At 45.4% G+C, this 19,336-nt stretch overlaps 1 protein-coding gene across 2 annotated transcripts in view; it reads left to right on the top strand.

The window, feature by feature from the left end:
• The window catches only part of vps13c (vacuolar protein sorting 13 homolog C), a 353,158-nt gene that overhangs the window by 77,269 nt on the left and 256,553 nt on the right, over window positions 1–19,336 (top strand). For both annotated transcript variants that reach the window (XM_060941799.1, XM_060941800.1), the window contains exons 24-29: window positions 929–1,010; window positions 1,130–1,230; window positions 1,370–1,523; window positions 13,303–13,382; window positions 13,476–13,535; window positions 16,401–16,548. In XM_060941799.1, the coding sequence (XP_060797782.1) occupies window positions 929–1,010; window positions 1,130–1,230; window positions 1,370–1,523; window positions 13,303–13,382; window positions 13,476–13,535; window positions 16,401–16,548 (625 nt within the window). The remainder of the gene's footprint in view (window positions 1–928; window positions 1,011–1,129; window positions 1,231–1,369; window positions 1,524–13,302; window positions 13,383–13,475; window positions 13,536–16,400; window positions 16,549–19,336) is intronic.

The following is a 19,336-nucleotide window of genomic DNA, read 5'->3' as shown; positions in this document are numbered from 1 at the left end:
AATCCAGTGAGATTTTCACTTCTGTGCATTGTGGCAATGAGAACAAAGTTTCAACCATCACCAGAATGGTAGGTTCCTCTAGGAACCCGGTACTAACAAATGCAGCTCATATTTGCTGCTGGGGCTGCCATTCATGTTTCACACTTAAAATCAAGCATACTGTACTTTACTATGGAACTTTTTTGTTGTGCTGATTTTTTTTTTTTGCTGTTTTATTGTTCACTAATCACTATGAGGTAGCAAAATTTGTTGACTAGCAACAACACAATGGCAGCTGTATGGTATCAAAGAAGCACATGACCTGCTTCATTCACTAAGCAAAAGCTGCACAAGAGTGCAGGTCATTTTCAGCTTAGCTTTTGTTGGCCTGAACGTGCAATGATTTAATTTCTCAATTTCACCTGTTTATTAAACATTACTACATTTTTAGTTTTGTTTTGTTTTTTACTGAACTTGTTTTGAATTGCTATTGGGTTGGGTGAATGGTTTACCCAAGGCATTTTTATTCATTCTTTTTTTAGGGTAGCTCTGCCACCTCACAGGGTCCTGTGTTCGAGCCTGAGATCAGGTTACTGTTTGTGTGGAGTTTTGTATGTTGTATGTTCTTGAGGGTTTCCTATATGTTCTCTAGTTTTCTTCCACTGTCCAAAAACACAAAGACGGGCAGCCTGGCAATGCTTAATTGCTTTTAGATAAGTGTGTTAATGTGTGTGGATGGTGCCCTGTGATAGACTGGCGTCTGATTCAGGGTGAATTCTCCTGCTTTGTGTTCCTGGGATTGGCTCTGGCTCTACTGTTACCCTCACCAGGAATGAAGCTGTCCAATGCTTGAATTGCAAACTTGAACTGCAAACTGTTGCACAGAAAACACCTGCATATAATATGCAATAAAGTGCATTTTAAACAATGTATGATTGTGTTTGTGCAGGCTGTGCCAACATCATTAGCAGATACCAGGCCGAAGGTGCTCAGTGTAGATCCATCAGCATTACCGTATACCATGGTATCAGGTGAGATACTAACCTTCAGTTCATTCTGATTACTAGTGGAAAATACATGTTCTTAAATCAGTAACAGACAATAACCATCAAACGAGTGAAAGCAAAAATGTGTGTATATGTGTGTTCAGATTCTGAGGAGGACACTGCTGAAAGGTGTCTCGATGAGGATGCACAAAGATTAGTCTTGGAAGAACTGACGGATGTTCATTTTATATTTGAAATCAAAACAGTAAAGTTCTTATTGTTCTACATTTTTATTTTTTTCTCAAAACATAAATCTTTTTTTTTGTTTAAAATAAGACTGTTATACTTTTTATAAATTAGGTTCAGTGTGTATCTGTGCTCTGTATATGTGTTGATGTGTTTAGGTGCTGTTGGAGCTCATGGGTCAGGATGTTCAAGAAGGCACAGTCTTGGCTTTGAATGTGTCTCAGTTGGGATGTGAAGGCAAGATGAGGACTTATGACCTCACCGTCAAATCGTACTTGCACAAAATTAGCCTTGATTACTGTGGGATGAGAGGTACACACACACACACACACACACACACACACACACACACACACACACACACACACACACACTTGCATACACTCTTTCGATGTCAGCTAATGCTATTTCTTGTACTTTGCTCCTTAAAGGGAAATTCGGGCATAAAACTCTAATATATTATTTGTCGTGGTATAAACTTGCATGGGACAGTATCGCTTACTGTCCGTGTTTTAGCAAAATTTATGACTTTATATCGTTTTCCACTTTTCACCCAAACACCACGATACCCAGAATACAATACGTAAATACATAATTCAAGCACAGGGAATCCCAACTGTGATCATCCAGTCTGGACCTCTGAGTGAGACACATCACTCTGATGTCTCTCTGTGACATGCCATTCCCAGAAGAGAAACACCGCAGTCGTGTGTTGCGATATCCTCCCTAGAAAACCGTAGGGGGACTTTAATGAGTTTAAAATGCAAGTGAGAATTTATTTTTTAAAACTTCACATTGTACATTCTCCTAAACGAGACGTGTCTGAGCTGACGAAATATGTGTTTACAGACAATTTGGAGAGAGAATTCTGGTCAGAGTTGCACCATCTTTGCGACACCCATTTCATTTTATTTCACCTCAGAATTTAACATGCTTCAGTTACTAGTTAAGCAACATTTTATAACCCCAATTCCAAAAAAGTTGGGACTCTGGGTAAAACATAAATAAAAACAAAATGTGAAGATTTGCAAATCATGGAAACCCTATATTTCATTGGAAATAGTACAAAGACAAATCAAATGTTGAAACTGAGAATTTTTTTTTTTAAATTATATGCTCATTTTGAATTTGATGTCAGCAGCACATTTCAGAAAAGTTGGGTCAGGGGCAACAAAAGACTGAAAAAGTTGTGTAATGTTTTAAAAAACAAACAAACTAATTTGGTTAATTGGCAACAGGTCAGTAACATGATCGGGTATAAAAAGAGCATCCCAGAGAGGCTGAGTCTCTCAGAAGTAAAGATGTGGAGGGGTTCACTGCTTTGTGAAAGACTGCGTGGGCAAACAGTGCAACAATTTAAGAATAATGTCCTTCATTGTGAAATTTCAAAGAATTTGGGGATCACATCATCTATGGTACATAATATCTGGAGAAATCTCTGTATGCAAGAGACGAGGCTGAAAACACATTGGATGCCTGTGATCTTCAGGCCCTCAGGCGACACTGCATTAAAAGCAGACACGTGTCTGTAGTGGAAATCATGGTATGGGCTCAGGAACATTTCAGAAAACCATCATCTGTGAAAACAGTTCATTACTGCATCCACAAATGCAAGTTAAAACCAGATATAAACAATATCCAGAAACACCGCCACCTTCTCTGGGCCCGAACTGTTTTACGATGGACTGAAGTGAAGTGGAAAATTGTCCCGAGGTCTGACTAATCAAAAGTAGAAATTCTTTTTAGAAATCATGAACACCACGTCCTCCAGGCTAAAGAGGAGAGGGACCATCCGGCTTATCAGTGCACAGTTCAAAAGCCATCATCTGTGATGGTATGAGGGGGCATTAGTGCACATGACATGGGTAGCTTGAACATCTGGGAAGGCATCATTAATGCTGAATGATATATACACATTTCAGAGCAACATGCTGCCATCCAGACAAAATCTTTTTCATGGAAGGCCTTCTTTCTTTCAGCAATACAATGCCAAACCGCTTTCTGCACATATTAAAACAACATGGCTCTGTAGTCTAGGTGCTAAACTGGCCTGCCTGCAGTCCAGACCTGTCTCCCATTTAAAACATTTGGCGCATTATGAAGTGCAAAATACGACAAAGGAGACCCTCAACTGTTGAGCAACTGAAACTGTATATCAGTCAAGAATTGGACAACATTTCTCTTTAAAAACTACAGCAGTTGGTCTCCTCAATTCTCAAACATTTCCAGAGTGTTGTTAAAAGTAGAGGTGATGCAACACAGTGGTAAACATACCCCTGTCCAAACTTTTTTGAAACGTGTTGCTGACATCAAATTTAAAATGAGCATTTTTTTTTCCCAAAAATCCCCCAATAACATTTCTCAGTTTCAACATTTGATATGTTGTCTTTGTACCTATTTTCAATGAAATATAGCGTTTCCATGATTTTGCAAATTATCACATTCTGTTTTTATTTACAGTTTACACAGCATCCCAACTTTTTTGGAATTGGGGTTTTAATAAACCTGTGCAGCTCAACTTCAGCTGTGTGCTTACTGAGGAGTTGCCTATAATGGATGTTTAGCAATCTAACTTGTTAACCTGTATAAGAAAAAAAAAAAATACACACATATATATATATATATATATATATATATATATATATATATATATATATATATATATATACACAGCATCTGTTTGGGCAGCACCTCAGCTTTCAGCATAACTTTTCTGGTGATGTAATCATAAAACGTAACATGCCCACAAACAACAAAGCTGTAGGCATCAAGTGACCTGATTAATTACTCTCCAGTATCAACACTTGGAGTTTCTATAAGATCTGTATAAACCTAATCATTGTAGACTAGACCACCACTTTGTGAGGGCTGAACTGAGGCAGAACTAGCCGATCTGTGCTAGCTTGTCTTCATGCATGCACCTACTAGTAAGATAACTAATAAGTTAATTAACACAAAGATACTGTAACCCCGTTATAATGAGCTCCATGGGGGATGTCCAAATCATTATATCATTATTTGGTTCATTATACCAAAAAGTACGTCATACTGAAATGGACCCACTTGTTACACCAAACACTCATGTTGTATGCAAAATTTCAGGCACATTCTCCTTATCATGAATTTCTCCTTCAGGGTCATTATTTCAGTTCATTGACTGAGTTAACAGATCATGAATGGAAGTGATTATTTCTTCATCTGTTATGGAAATGACAGAGGTTTCCAGTGTATCGTTGTCAATGTCCACCCACTGACTCGCTATATTTTCTAAATCTTCACCATTCAGTTCATTCATGAGTTGCAAATCACCAATGATGTCATACATGTCATGCTGTGGGGCTGGGCAGGGGGTATAAAAACACAGCCGGTACGCTTTAACTAGGTGTTAAGTTTAGCGGTATGAGCAGTCATTTCATCCTTTTAATGATCCTTTGATCACCGTTCTTGATAATTGCTAGTGACTGACACCTAAACTAAAAAAACCTTTAAAACTTTTAACCGTTAAACCTTTGTTTTATTGTTTTAACATGTATTGTTAACTTGACTGTGGGCTTGATTACTTATTGCTTATCTCTGGGGGGAAGAGGAACGCATGTGTCATGTAAGCAGGCGAATGCCGGATGTATTTGTGGGAAGACTGTTTATTTACAGATAGGTAGGCAAACAGTTCAAAAACATAAGACAAAGGCAGGGTCGTGAAACGGGCAATGGTCACGCGAGGCACAAACAGAATGGCAGAGGCAAAGATGAAAGGCAGAGTTCAAATACACAAAACAAAGTCAAAACCAGAAAGGCAATACACAGATACAAGGCTTGATAATGTGACACTAGGTACAGTGCGTATACAGCGCCCTCCACAATTATTGGCACCCCTGGTTAAGATGTGTTAAAAGCCTTAAATGTGCCCTTCCACCAAAAACGTTTAATACTGGCTCTTTTTGAAATACCATAGTTCACTCCGAGTTGCATATGCATGCTGCATGTGAAAATGTAATTCTACTCCCATTCCCTGTATTAGCTTATGAAAGAAAATAGTCGGAAAAACGAGCAAATCTGAAAAAGCCCTACGAACGTGCGTCATTTTGAAAATTAGTATTCATGGCCTCGCCCACCTTGGCTTGCGACCGCCCACGGGAAGAAAGTTCAGATTTAAGCACGAGGAGAGATAGCAGAGCCCATCTCATCAGTAGCTAATGAAGAGGACCTAACAGCAAGTTGAAAACATGTCTGAACAAGTTCGTGCCTGTGTTATTTGTGGCAGTAACACATCAACGTTGCATTTCTTGCCCAAGATAGAAGAGGTGAAGAAGAAATGGTTGGAATTTATCTTTGGAACACCACCAGCAAAGTATAATGCAACGTTAGTACTGTGTTCTGATCATTTCAACCACAGTGACTTTTCAAACTTCGGTGCCTTCAGTAGTGGTTTTGCTTCGAGGTTGTTTTTAATACCTGGATCTGTACCGTCAAGACGATCAACCACCAGCTCACAAGCTGTAAGTAAAACATGAACTTTTTGTTCGAAGGATTTTGTGACAAAATAGCATGTTCATATTCTCCACGTTAGCATGCATGACATGGTCACAAGCTAGGCAGGGATGAGAGTTTTCTGTTTTTCGGCGGATTTCCGCTTTTTCTGAGTAAAAAACAACCTTTTTATATTATGCCAAATCCGTTGAGAATTTTTTTTTTAATTAATTTCGGGGGGTTGGGGTATGTTCCTTCATGCTGTTCAAACTTTATTAACTCCAACGATGTTTACACATTATTTGTAAGTCGCCATCTTTAGTCTCATTTAAATCTCGTTGAATGTGATGTAAAATTCGTGTTATCTACATTTTTATTGGTCAAAACATCGATGTCGAGACCATAATAGCCAATCAAAACAGTTTTTACAAAGACACCCACATCTGCTTGTTCTGACCCACTGGAGGTAGCGTCACAGTGCTGTTAGCCAATCAGAGGTAACACGTTTACTGATTGCTGTTAGCCAATCAGAGGTAACACGTTTACATGTCATGAATATTAATGAGTAAGAGCTGAAATCCTGTCGTTCTCCCGCCACCCACTCCTCCACCAAACTAGAACAGCCTGAAACAAGAGAACCACAGCATTTTTTTCACCAAAACCGGCTCACAGGGCATTCATTCATACTAGAGACCACCGCACAATTAATGAAAAAACGATGCAATGAGACCTTTAAAATAGTTAAATTTTTATTGCAGAAGCATAATCTCACACTGAAAATTGTAGAAAAATGTAACCCTTAACACAAGTGAATTTAAAAAAAAAAAATCCCTGACTAAGAAAAATAATTATTTTTCATAAAATCACCTTGTGGCAGTTCGCGTGTATGGGTGGAGCACAGAAGACGGCAGGACAGAGCTCAGGTTGATAACGGTTTTATTGTCACACTTCAGCGAACAATTTAATCAAACACACAGACAGCCACACACACAACCGGCGTCTGGTTCGGGGGGAGAGACCCTCTGCTCTCTGCTCTCCCTCTTTAAATAGGGCGCGGTCACTGGGAAGACACACACAAACACAGGTTAATTAATGTCAGGTGTAGTGATTCTGCAACTTAGCTTCCCTGACTCCGCCCTCCTGTCACAGTCTGGCGCTTGACCACGCCCCTGCTGCCACATATCCACACTGCCCGACTCAGGCCGGGCAGCTGTCCGGCCTGCAGCCGACTCCCCCCCCCCCCCCCCGATGGGAGAGGAAGTCCGCCACGACCATCTGCGCCCCCGGCCTGTGGACCACCTTGAAATTAAAGGGTTGGAGTGCCAGATACCAACGGATGATCCGCGCATTGGCATCCTTCATGCGGTGGAGCCACTGGAGGGGCGCGTGGTCCGAACAGAGGGTGAAAGGGCGCCCCAGCAGGTAGTACCGGAGGGCGAGGACCGCCCACTTGATGGCCAGACACTCTTTCTCTATGGTGCTGTAGCGCCCCTCACGCACCGACAGCTTCCTGCTGATGTACAGGATGGGGCGGTCCTCCCCCTCCACCTCCTGGGACAAAACCGCCCCCAGCCCTCTGTCCGATGCATCGGTCTGCAACATAAAGGGGAGAGAAAAGTCAGGGGAGTGTAAAAGCAGCCCCCCACACAGTGCAGCCTTTACCTCAGAAAAAGCCCGCTGGCATTGCTCCGTCCACTGGACCGGATCTGGTGCCCCCTTTTTAGTGAGATCAGTCAGTGGGCTGGTGACGTCCGAATAATTAGGTATAAACCTACGATAATAGCCAGCCAGCCCCAGGAACTGTCTCACCCCCTTTTTGGTCTTGGGCCTCGGGCAGGCCGCAATTGCTGCGGTCTTGTTAATTTGGGGACGCACCTGCCCGTTGCCCAAGTGGAAGCCCAGATACTGCACTTCCACCCGCCCAATCGCACACTTCTTCGGGTTGGCTGTGAGACCCGCTCGCCTCAGCGACTTAAGGACGGCCCTTAGATGTTCGAGGTGCCTCGGCCAGCCATTACTATAGACGATGATGTCGTTGAGATAGGCAGCCGCATAGGTGGTGTGGGGCGGAGGACCCTGTCCATCAGCCGCTGAAACGTGGCGGGCGCCCCAAACAGCCCAAACGGAAGTGTGATGAATTGGTGTAAACCAAACGGTGTGGAAAAGGCCGTTTTTTCTCGGGATAGTGGAGTCAAGGGGATCTGCCAATATCCCTTCGTCAAATCCAGTGTCGAATAAAAGCGAGCCGTGCCGAGTCGATCGAGCAACTTATCAATACGAGGCATTGGGTACGCGTCGAATTTAGACACTGCGTTGACTTTTCTATAGTCCACACAGAACCGGACCGACCCGTCGGCCTTGGGTACCAAGACCACCGGGCTGCTCCAGTCACTGTGGGACTCCTCGACGATGCCCATTTCGAGCATGGTCTGAAGTTCTTCCCGAACCACCTTCTTTTTGTGTTCGGGTAGCCTGTAAGGGCGGCTACGCACTACCACCCCCGGGGGCGTCTCTATGTGGTGTTCTATGAGGTTAGCGCGACCGGGCAGGGGCGAGAACACATCCGAAAACTCAGTCTGCAACTGGGCGACCTCCGTGAGTTGGGTCGGGGAGAGGTGGTCTCCACAGGGGACCGGGGAGGTACGTGATGCCAATGCCCCTTTTTGAACCTCCGGCCCCAGCTCCGCCTTCTCCAGAACCACCGACACCAACGCCACAGGGACCTCCTCATTCCAGAGTTTAAGCAGATTGAGGTGGTAAATCTGTAGCGCCCCACCCCTGTCTGTTCGCCTCACCTCGTAGTCGACGTCCCTGACTCGCCGTGTGACCTCAAAGGGTCCTTGCCACTTGGCGATCAAATTGGAGCTCGATGTGGGCAACAGTACCTTATCTCCCGGTGTGAACTCCCTAAGGCGCGTACCCTTGTTGTACAGGCGGGCTTGCCATTCTTGGGCCTGCCGAAATTCTCCTGGGTTAGGTGGGTGAGCGTGTGGAGTTTTGCGCGCAGGTCCATAATGGATTGAATTTCGTTCTTACTTTGTGAAGGTCCCTCCTCCCAATTTTCCCGCAGCACGTCTAGAATGCCGCGCGGCTTACGCCCATATAATAATTCAAACGGGGAGAACCCCGTGGAGGCTTGGGGAACTTCTCGCACTGAAAACAACAAGGGCTCGAGCCACTTATCCCAATTACGTGCGTCCTCACTTACGAATTTTTTAATGATATTCTTGAGGGTGCGGTTGAACCGTTCAACTAAACCGTTCGTTTGTGGGTGATACACGCTGGTGCGGATCGGCTTAATCCCCAATAACCCATACAGTTCGCGCAGTGTCCATGACATAAACATGGTGCCCTGATCAGTCAGAATCTCTTTCGGGATTCCAACTCGGGAGATAACGCGGAAGAGTGCCTCCGCAATACTGCGTGCTGAGATATTGCGCAGAAGCACTGCTTCTGGGTATCGCGTTGCATAGTCCACCAGAACTAATATAAAGCGGTACCCTCGTGCTGACCGATCTAATGGCCCGACGAGATCCATCCCAACTCTTTCAAACGGGGTCTTGATTAAAGGTAGAGGGCGCAACGGCGCTTTTGGAATGGCCGCTGGATTTACTAACTGGCATTCGCGGCATGCCGTACACCACCTACGAACGACTCCGCGAATCCCCGGCCAATAGAATCGGGCCATTATTCAGGCTAGTGTCTTATCCTGTCCTAGGTCTCCAGCCATGGGATTAAAGTGAGCCGCCTGGAATACCAATTCCCGGCGGCTCTTTGGAATTAAAAGCTGCGTGATTTGCTCTTTCGTCTGAGTGTCCTGCGTCACTCGGTATAATCTATCCTTCATAATAGAGAAATAGGGGAAGGACGGGGTGGCGTTCGGCGAGAGCGTTTGACCATCGATTACTCTCACTTGGTCAAACGCATGCTGCAGAGTCTCGTCTCGCGATTGTTCTAACGGGAAATCCACGAGGGATTCCCCGAGAGAGAGAGGAGGAGCCTGGGGCTCCTCACTCTGACGCGGAGATGATGTGGACGGCTCTGTGACAGCTGCTCCCGCCAAGGCGACACCGGGACCTCCCCCTGCTGACGTACGGCAGGACCCACTCTCCACTAAACGGCTCATCAACTCCCCGAATTCCGGCCAATCAGTCCCCAAAATTATCGAGTGGGTGAGGCGAGGATTAACCGCCGCCTTTACTATAAATTTTTCCCCTCGGAAAAAAATGTGGACCGACACCAAAGGGTAGCTGTGAACATCCCCGTGCACACACAACACCTTCACCCCCTGTGCTCCCCCCAGTGCCTCGTTTTGAACCAGGCTTTGGTGAATTGAGGTTTGATTACAACCGGAATCCACCAACGCCTGATATGTATCCCCTTGAATACTCACCAGTATGCGATACGCTCCGGCCCGATCGAGGGCGGCTTCTGGCGCGTCAGGGATCCAAACCACCGCACCCACCTCCATTGCCGTGCACTGCTGTTGGAGGTGGCCCGGTTCCCCGCAGCGCCAGCAAACCTGCCCGGGCTTCCTCTCTGCACCGGTGTTCTGGGGCTCACTCACCTGAGGGGGGGGAGAGATAGACACAGAAGGGAGAAACGGGAGGGCACCACGGGTGCGGTGGGCCGGCTGGGGTGGGGCCGGCCCCCGCCTCCGCGGTGGGGGAATGGGGCAAGGACGGGACACAGAAGGAGGGGGAGAGAGAGAGAGAGAAGAGGAGAGAAGAGAAGATGCCGTCTGTTGTCCTGCCGCCGGAACAGCCTCCAAATGGTCCTCCGCCAGCTCGATGGCCTGATCCAGCGACGCCGGGTGGTGGCACTGGACCCACTCCGCGGTTCCTGTTGGCAAGTGCGCGATGAATTGCTCCAGCACCACCTGATCGATGATCTCCTCGGTGTCGCGGTTGTTGGCCCTCAGCCACCGCCAGCAGGCGTCCCGGAGTTGCTGGCCAAACACGAACGGCCGGCCGACTTCCTCCAAGCGCAGGGCAAGGAAGCGCTGGTACTGCTGTTCAGGGGTGTGCCCCACACGCTGGAGGATGGCCCGGTGAAGGTCCGCGTGGGCCAGCCGGCGGTCGGCGGGTAGCTGTAGCGTGGCCAGCTGCGCCTCTCCCGTTAGCAGGGGGAGGAGGCGCGCCGCGTGCTGATCCATTGGCCACCCTGAGGTCTCCGTGACTTGCTCAAAGAGCGTGATGAAAGCCTCGGGGTCATCCTGCGGGCCCATCTTTGTCAGGGTAAGGGGGGACGGGCCCGCTGTGGAAGCGTCGGTTGTCCCCGCCGACGCGAGGAGGTGCCGGAACGCCTGTTGGTCCTCTTGCTGGGCCAACACCAGGGCCTCGAAGTGCTGCTCCTGCTCCTTACAGAGCGTGACTAGCACCTGGTGCTGGCTTTGCTGGGCCGTGGCGAGGGCGTGGACCAGGTCGGTGAACGGGGAAGACTCCATGGGGTGGTTCGGCGTTGGTGCTCCGTCCTGGGTTTCGGCACCACTGTGGCAGTTCTCGTGTATGGGCGGAGCACAGAAGACGGCAGGACAGAGCTCAGGTTGATAACGGTTTCATTGTCACACTTTTCAGCGAACAATTTAATCAAACACACAGACAGCCACACACACAACCGGCGTCTGGTTCGGGGGGAGAGACCCTCTGCTCTCCCTCTTTAAATAGGGCGCAGTCACTGGGAAGACACACACAAACACAGGTTAATTAATGTCAGGTGTAGTGATTCTGCCACTTACCTTCCCTGACTCCGCCCTCCTGTCACAGACCGGCGCTTGACCACGCCCCCGCTGCCACACACCTGTTCCACAATTATTGGCACCCATAACAATTCCTAGAAAATAAATGTAATTGAAGCATTTGTCATTTCTACTGTAGTTGATCAGAGTATCTAGGAACCTTTTAATTCGTAATTCATCACATCTTGTTTCCCTGGGGTATAAATATGATGTGACGCAGAGGCATATTTCTCTTATCCACTCTTCAACATGGGAAAGACAAGAGAACACACCATTCAGATAAGGCAGATCTGGGTCAACCTTCATAAGTCAGGCAATGGCTACAAGAAAATAGCCACTCGCCTACACCTGCCCATGTCTAGTCAGAAGAATCATCAAGAAGTTTAAAACTACTGGAACAAGTCTGGACGAGGATGCGAGTTTATCTTGCCACCACGCACAGTGAGGAGGATGGTAAGAGAAGTAAAAAGTGCTCCAAAGCTCACTGTTAGAGAATTGCATCAAAGAGTAGCATCTCGGGGTCACAAACTCTCCATAACAACCATCAGACGCTATCTACATGCCAACAAGCTGTTTGGGAGGCATGCACGGAAAAAGGCTTTTCTCACTTACAAGCATAAATGTAAACATCTGGAGTTCGCGAAGCGGTACTGGGACTTCAGCTGGGACCGTGTGCTTTGGTCAGATGAGACCAAGATAGAGCTTTTTGGCAACAAACATTCTCATACATCACAAAAGATGAGTATGCGGAAAAGCACCTCATGCCCACTGTGAAGTATGGGGGAGGATCGGTGATGCTGTGGGCCTGTTTCTCTTCCAAAGGCCCTGGGAACCTTGTTAGGGTGCATGGCATCATGAACTCTTTGAAATACCAGGACATTTTAAATCAAAATCTGGTGGCCTCTACACAAAAATGGTTCACCAGACACAAAATCAAGCTCCTCCCATGGCCATTTCAGTCCCCAGACCTCAACCCAGTTGAAAACCATTCCTCTTCAGCTCACCCCACAGGTGAGCTGAAGAGAAGAGTGCATAGGAGAGGACCCAGGACTCTGGATGATTTTAGAGAGATTGTGCAAAGAGGAATGGTCGAATATCCCTCTCTCTGTATTCTCCCATCTTGTGAAATGTTATAGGAGAATATTAAGTGCTGTCTTGTTGGCAAAAGGGAGTTGTAAAAAGTATTAACATCAGGGATGCCAATAATTGTGGCACACATGATCTCGTATAAAATAATTCTTTCTTAATGTGGGATTTTTTTCCCACTGAATAAATGCACTTGAATTAAAGGTTGGATTTTTCTCTTTTTTTTTTTTGCATTGTTGTCCTATATTATTTTTAAAAAATGAATTTATTAGAAGACTAAGAACATATCTTAACGAGGGGTGCCAATAATTGTGGAGGGCGCTGTACTTCACCAAGTCTGTGTGTTTAGAGTCTCCTTATAAGCATGCGCTGTGATTGTACTCTAATCTGGAACAGGTGCATAGTACTGTCATTACTCCTAATGGCACTGCACGCTCGAAGCGCAAATGCATGTGGACGGAACACAGTGATTTTATTTTTTTTTAAGACCCCGACTCATTGTCATTAAAGGCAGGGGACATGAGCTTGGTTTGTTATAGTGAAAGTTCATTGCAAAAGAGTCCATTATAGTGGGGTTGCAGTGTAGTACAGTTTTCTTCTGTAAATTCTGGCTTGAGTATGTCTGATTGGATGTCACTGTGTGATAGCAACTCAAAAAATCCTCATCCGCTGAGTCATTTATATCACTAGAGTTATGTTCATGACAGTTGTATCAATGGTTAAATTTTAGATTGTGGCTGAAGTGTCCCTTTAATGTATGTTAACTGTGTGTGTGTGTGTGTGTGTGTGTGTGTGTTTTAGATGCTCAGAATCCGCCACTTCACCTAATTACCTCATCAGACAAACTTGGATCTGATTTACTGAAAATTGATTATATTAAAGTAAGCAAACTCATTATTATTATTATTATTATTATTAAAAATAATAATATGGGTTTGAAAAATGTGTCTTTACTGAGTCTGTGTCCCATGTAGGCTGATGCGAGTGGACCCAGTTTCCAAAGTGTGTTTGACAATACAGAGCAGATGCTGAAGGTAAACAGTTTTAACAAGCATCTTATGGATAAATTATTAAAACATTACATTTGATATTCTAACATGTTTCCAACATAATATACAGTTAACAACATGATAATTTTAATCCTACATTTTTTTTATTGCTATTTAAATATTAATCTAAATATTTGTGATAATACCAGAAATATAAAGCTAACAGGAAGAAGCTTGCTCTTGTAGCAGGGTCTACAATCACTATTTTTCTCATCTGAATGTTTCACTTGTACTTTAACTGTTGATTTTAGGTAATTGCTATATTATATAACTTAAAATTAAATAATGTGAATTTGCACTTAAAGAATATATGCAGAACCTTTATTTTTAAGTACATTTCTGAGTGGATAGTATCTCCATCCTTGACTCTTGTATGCTGCATAATTGGGAATAAAAAAATATTGGCAACGTTGGCATTCGTGCTGCCCTGCTGAGCCAGCCAGCCTTGGGTGGGTGACGTCACAGCGGTAACCGGTGCTATAGAGATCTTGCAGTCACGTGACCGGAAAGTACACAGCCGCCATCTTGTCGGTAAAAAACACAGCTGAATACTGCTGTACTCGTGTACAAAATGGATCAATTTCAACCGACGGACTACACGGCTCATTTTTCTAATGAACAGGTAATTAGATATATGTCTAAAATAAACGACCTACCCTTATGGCTTACCGGATGTAGTTTTCACGACCGTGTCAGTGGATATTGAACTGCCAGAGGTGGAATACCCAGACGTGTATAATTACCTCATTAACTTTCCCTCGCTGTTCAGTGGTGAAGCACTGCATGCTTATAAATCTCTGGACAGTTATCTTTACAGAAATTCAGGATTTGTCAACCCCCCTCAGATGTTGTGGCATCTTGTAAACAAGAAAATAACAATCTAGTATAGCACTGACCAGCCGATTATAGAATAGAATAAGGTAATTCCAGCTGTAATTCCAAATCGTCCGTCTTGTTTACCATGGATCTGGCGTTGGAGAGATAGAGGCTTGGCAGTGGAGGTTTGAGTGGCTGTTTTCTGAGCTTAGTCAACAGGCCGGCTCTGCCTGCAGTCTCGCTTTTGCTTCCTCTCCCGACGCCGCCTCCTTCGCCTGCCAGACCCGATAACAATCCACGGAGACCCTGCTGGTCTCGCTATCTCGTCCAGAATGTTGTGCATGCGATGGAAATCGCTACAAACCGTCATTTTCTGCTGGAAACCAATGTCCAGTAAGTCCATACGGTTGTAGTGGATATTGAAGTCCGGTACAGATGAACAACACGCAAAAATACACACAAAAAACATAAACGTGCACAGGTAGGGAGAGCTTGTAGCTGTTGTAGTAGAATTGTATATAGTAGGGTTTTCCAGAAGAAAAGGTAGAAGCAGAAGTAGAACCAGAATGAAGTAGAAGGCGGAAATATGGCGTTTGACCGACAAGATGGCGTCTGTTACAATCTCGATCGGCTGTGACGTCACATGCAAGATCTCTATAGACCAAAGACAGACTTGGCAGGCAAGAGTGGTTGCAGTAGCCTCTTCGTTCGGATTTATTGGAGATTCTTCGGATTCCTCAGATAGTAATACATCGGACTGTGATAGTCCTGAAATTGGAGTGTGTGTACATGCTACTGCTATACACCTAGAACCGTATCAGTTCAAACCATCGGAAAGTGAATCTGATAGTAACACGTCGGCCACGGAGGCACCCACCTTACGAAATAAAGCCAGAGAACAAAGAATTGGATAGAATTGAACTGACAGTCTCATGTGACTCTCATTAAAACAGGATAGGCATTATAATTATGCAACATACACGTACATGCATGCATTTTCACTGATAAAAGGCTAATTAAATAATCAGATCAACTGAGACAATCACATTCTGAAGCAAATTAAATAATCTTATACCAGTAACTCAAATGCACAATACAAGTTACATGTATTAATCTAAATGCAGGTAAACAACGAGTGTTTTTGTTATGTAACCAAATGAGAGTCGTGTCTTACCTGTCTGTGTTCTTGCTTTTGAAGGCCGAGCTTGTGGCCGATTGTTTTGAAACGATCTGACTTTCAGTTTTTCATTCATTCGCTTCTTCCACGTAAGGGTGAGATATTGCTGCTGAGGCAAGCATGTCCAGCAGGAGGGGAAAGAAAAAAAAAAAAGAGCGTATCCAGCGGAGAAGTCTGACGACTGATCCACTCATTCTCCATACTGAGTATGGCGCCATTACTGCTCGTCTCGCACTCCAGGAGAACTGGTGCAACTGAACTTACTTTCCTTTTCTTTTAGTCTTCTTTTCTTAATTGTTGGTGCTGCACCCTCTTTCAATACGGGCTTATAGCCAATGCTCCTCAACAGTCCTCAGTAAAATGTGCAGAGCAGAGGAGAGACCACTTTGTAGGCGTCCAATCCGTGAATTTCTTGCAAAACACATCCAAATCTTTGCAGTTTGAACATTCTTGGACCATGAATGCAACATAAATCCACCTTTTGTCCTGTTGCTGCATCCGCCAGCAACACATCTACGTGGCATGGCGATAAATTAGATCAAAATGGAGGCTCAGCGTTGCAGTCAGCTCTGTTTTAGTATAGCGGAAATAGCAATGAGACCGATAGACTTCCTGCTGTGATGTCAAGGTCATTCACTCGGACTGCTACCTATATGAATAATTTTAATTGTAAAAATTACTATATTAGATTTATTGTTCACGCTTAAAACTATTCCTGTGTCAATCTTGAGGTCTCAAGGCATTTATAAACAAAAAGTGAGGCCATGGTTCTGCGTATATGCTTTAAGCAAAAATTAGGCCCTAAAATTAGTCTGTTGTATGCTATGTATTACAGTTTATATGTGACTTATTTGCAGGTGGAGTTTTCCTCACTGGAATTCCTTCTCCACACAAAAGCCCTATTGTCCACCATTAACTACCTGAATAGAGCAGTGCCAAAGTTCACAGCTTCTAAAGAAAGAGACGTCAAGAGACCAGCTGATAGGGTTACAACAGAGAAGACAGGTACACAGTCTCACACACACAATAATTCATACACACTCGGGTCATTGTCCAATCCCTTAACAATCTGCTAAGAGGGTGAGTCAATTGAAAACAAATGGAAAAAAATATTTGGGCATTGAGAGTTATTTTTAATTTGCTGTTTACCACAGTATATTGGGGTTAAATAATGAATATATTAAAAAAATTAACGTTTGATTTTGTAGTATTCGACCAGGTGGGTGGAGCACAGAAGCACGGCAGGCCAGAACTGAGTTCTCAACAAACTTTTTATTTTTTAGCTTTTCAGCCTTTCTCCAATTCCCAGCCGCGAGCGCGCACACACACACACACACACACACACACACACACACACACACACACACACACACACACACACACACGTGTTCTGGTTGGGGAGAGAGCTCCCTTTCTCTGCTCTCCTCTCCTTTTAAAGGGCGCGGTCACTGAGGAAGACACACAAACACAGGTTAATTCCCATCAGGTGCAATGATTCCACCACTTACCATCCCTGACTCCGCCCTCCATTCACAGACCAACGCTTGGCCACGCCCCTGCTGCCAAATACCCCCACCGCCCGACTCAGGCCGGGGAGCTGTCTGGCCTGCAGCCAACATCCCCCCCCCCCGGCTGGGAGAGGAAATCCGCCACGACCATCTGCGCCCCCGGCCTGTGGACCACCTTGAACTTAACCAGTTGGAGTGCCAGATACCAACGGGTATCCTTCATGCAGTGGAGCCACTGCAGGGGCGCATGGTCTGAACAGAGGGTGAAAGGGTGCCCCAGCAGGTAGTAGCAGAGGGCAAGGACTGCACATTTGATGGCGAGGCACTCCTTTTCGATCGTGCTGTACCTGCCCTTGCGGACCGACAGCTCACGGTGTACAGCATTGGGTGGTCCTCCCCCCACCTCCTGGGACAGAACAGCTCCCAGCCCTCTGTCCGACGACGCGTCCGTCTGCAAAATAAAGGGGAGAGAAAAGTCAGGGGAGTGTAACAGTGGCCCCCCACACAGTGCAGCCTTTACCTCCGAGAAAGCCCGCTGGCATTGCTCTGTCCACTGGACCGGATCTGGTGCTCCCTTTTTAGTGAGATCAGTCAGTGGGCTGGTGACGTCCGAATAATTAGGCCATAGTAGGCGATAGTAGCCAGCCAGCCCCAGGAACTGTCTCACCCCCTTTTTGGTCTTGGGCCTTGGGCAGGCCGCAATCGCTGCTGTCTTATTAATTTGGGGACGCACTGGCCCCCATGCCACCTACGCGGCCGCCTACTTGGATGATATTGTTATTTACAGTAATGACTGGCCACGGCACGTGGAACACCTAAGGGCCATCCTTAGGTCGCTGAGGTGAGCGGGTCTCACAGCCAACCCAAAGAAGTGTGCAGTTGGGCGGGTGGAAGTACGGTATCTGGGTTTCCACTTGGGCAATGGGCAGGTGCATCCCCAAATTAATAAGACAGCAGCGATTGTGGCCTGCCCGAGGCCCAAGACCAAAAAGGGGGTGAGACAGTTCCTGGGGCTGGCTGGCTACTATCGTACTGTACTGTGAAGCCCCATCTAACAGGTTCTGAAGCATTTGGCTGAATGTGAGTAGATAATACAGCTCTATACTGTACACTGCAGAATTCATCTTGCGGATTTTGTCAGAAATTGCATCAATAAATAGAAAAGGACCAGTTCCACTGGCAGACACACATATCCGTGCAATAAGATGAGGTGGTATGCTTTAGATCATGAGCAGCTACATCCCTTCTTCATACTCATCTCTTCCTATCATTCTGGTTCAAGTTGATTGTTGTCTTATCTATCCATAGGATTTTGTTCCAGAACTGTACAGGCGTTTATAGAATTTATAAGCTCTAAACTGGTCTTCCTGTTTTTGAGGCTAATGGTTTACACTTTGTGGTCAACCCTTTTTTAAATTCTTCTGTTGAAAGCTTGTCTTGATTGTTGACTTTGACACAGATATAGCTGGAGGGTGTTCTTGATCTGGCCAACTGTTATGAAGGCCAGATCATTTCTTCATGAGAGGAAGAATACTTTCTATCAACTACCACAGTAGGCTATAGAGCTTTTTGGTGTTCCTGAGTTGACCAGTGGATTCTTACTTTTTAAGAATGTAGGTGAGAGCAGGGAGACTTGGTATGGGGTAGACCTGTAACAGTTTGTATTTCCATAAATTAATTTAAACCAATCAGATTTTAGATTACACCAGAAGTTATATGTCCCTTAGACACGGGCGATTGCTCTAAGACAACGAGGGAGGCTCAGCCTCCTCTAAAAATGACGAACATCGTGTAGGATGAATTGCGCTAGGCTTAGTTATAGCCGACCTTATAACATTGCTATTTCAGATCCAGAATCATAGAAATATATGTGCTCAACCCACTACAGTGCGAAATCATTCCGTTATAACTTTCCCCAGTTCGCCTAATGTGTGCGTGAGTTTTTCCCCCCAATGTCGCCAGATACTGCTGACGTTTTCCAGCCCAAAATATGTTCAAAACCCGCCAAAATGCACTTAAAACCGCCCAATCTGGCAACACTGTTTTCCCCTCATGACAGCGCGATGCAGCCCAGCGTCAGTGCACTTCAATGGCATTGGGAGCTATGCGCTTGTCAATCTCAAAATGCAAGACGGTTATTGGACAAATACTGCAAAAATGCCCACCCACGGAGTCCCACGGACTCCCAGCCTCAGTGGACTTCAACGGCATTTGGGAGCTATGCGCTTGTCAATCTCAAAATGCAAGACGGTTATTGGACAAATACTGCGAAAATGCCCGCCCAC

This window comes from Neoarius graeffei, chromosome 15, assembly GCF_027579695.1.
Source record: "Neoarius graeffei isolate fNeoGra1 chromosome 15, fNeoGra1.pri, whole genome shotgun sequence".
In the NCBI taxonomy this organism is placed as follows: Eukaryota; Metazoa; Chordata; class Actinopteri; order Siluriformes; family Ariidae; genus Neoarius; species Neoarius graeffei.
Note: the sequence above shows the minus strand (reverse complement) of the source record. Positions and strands in the feature narration are given on the sequence as shown.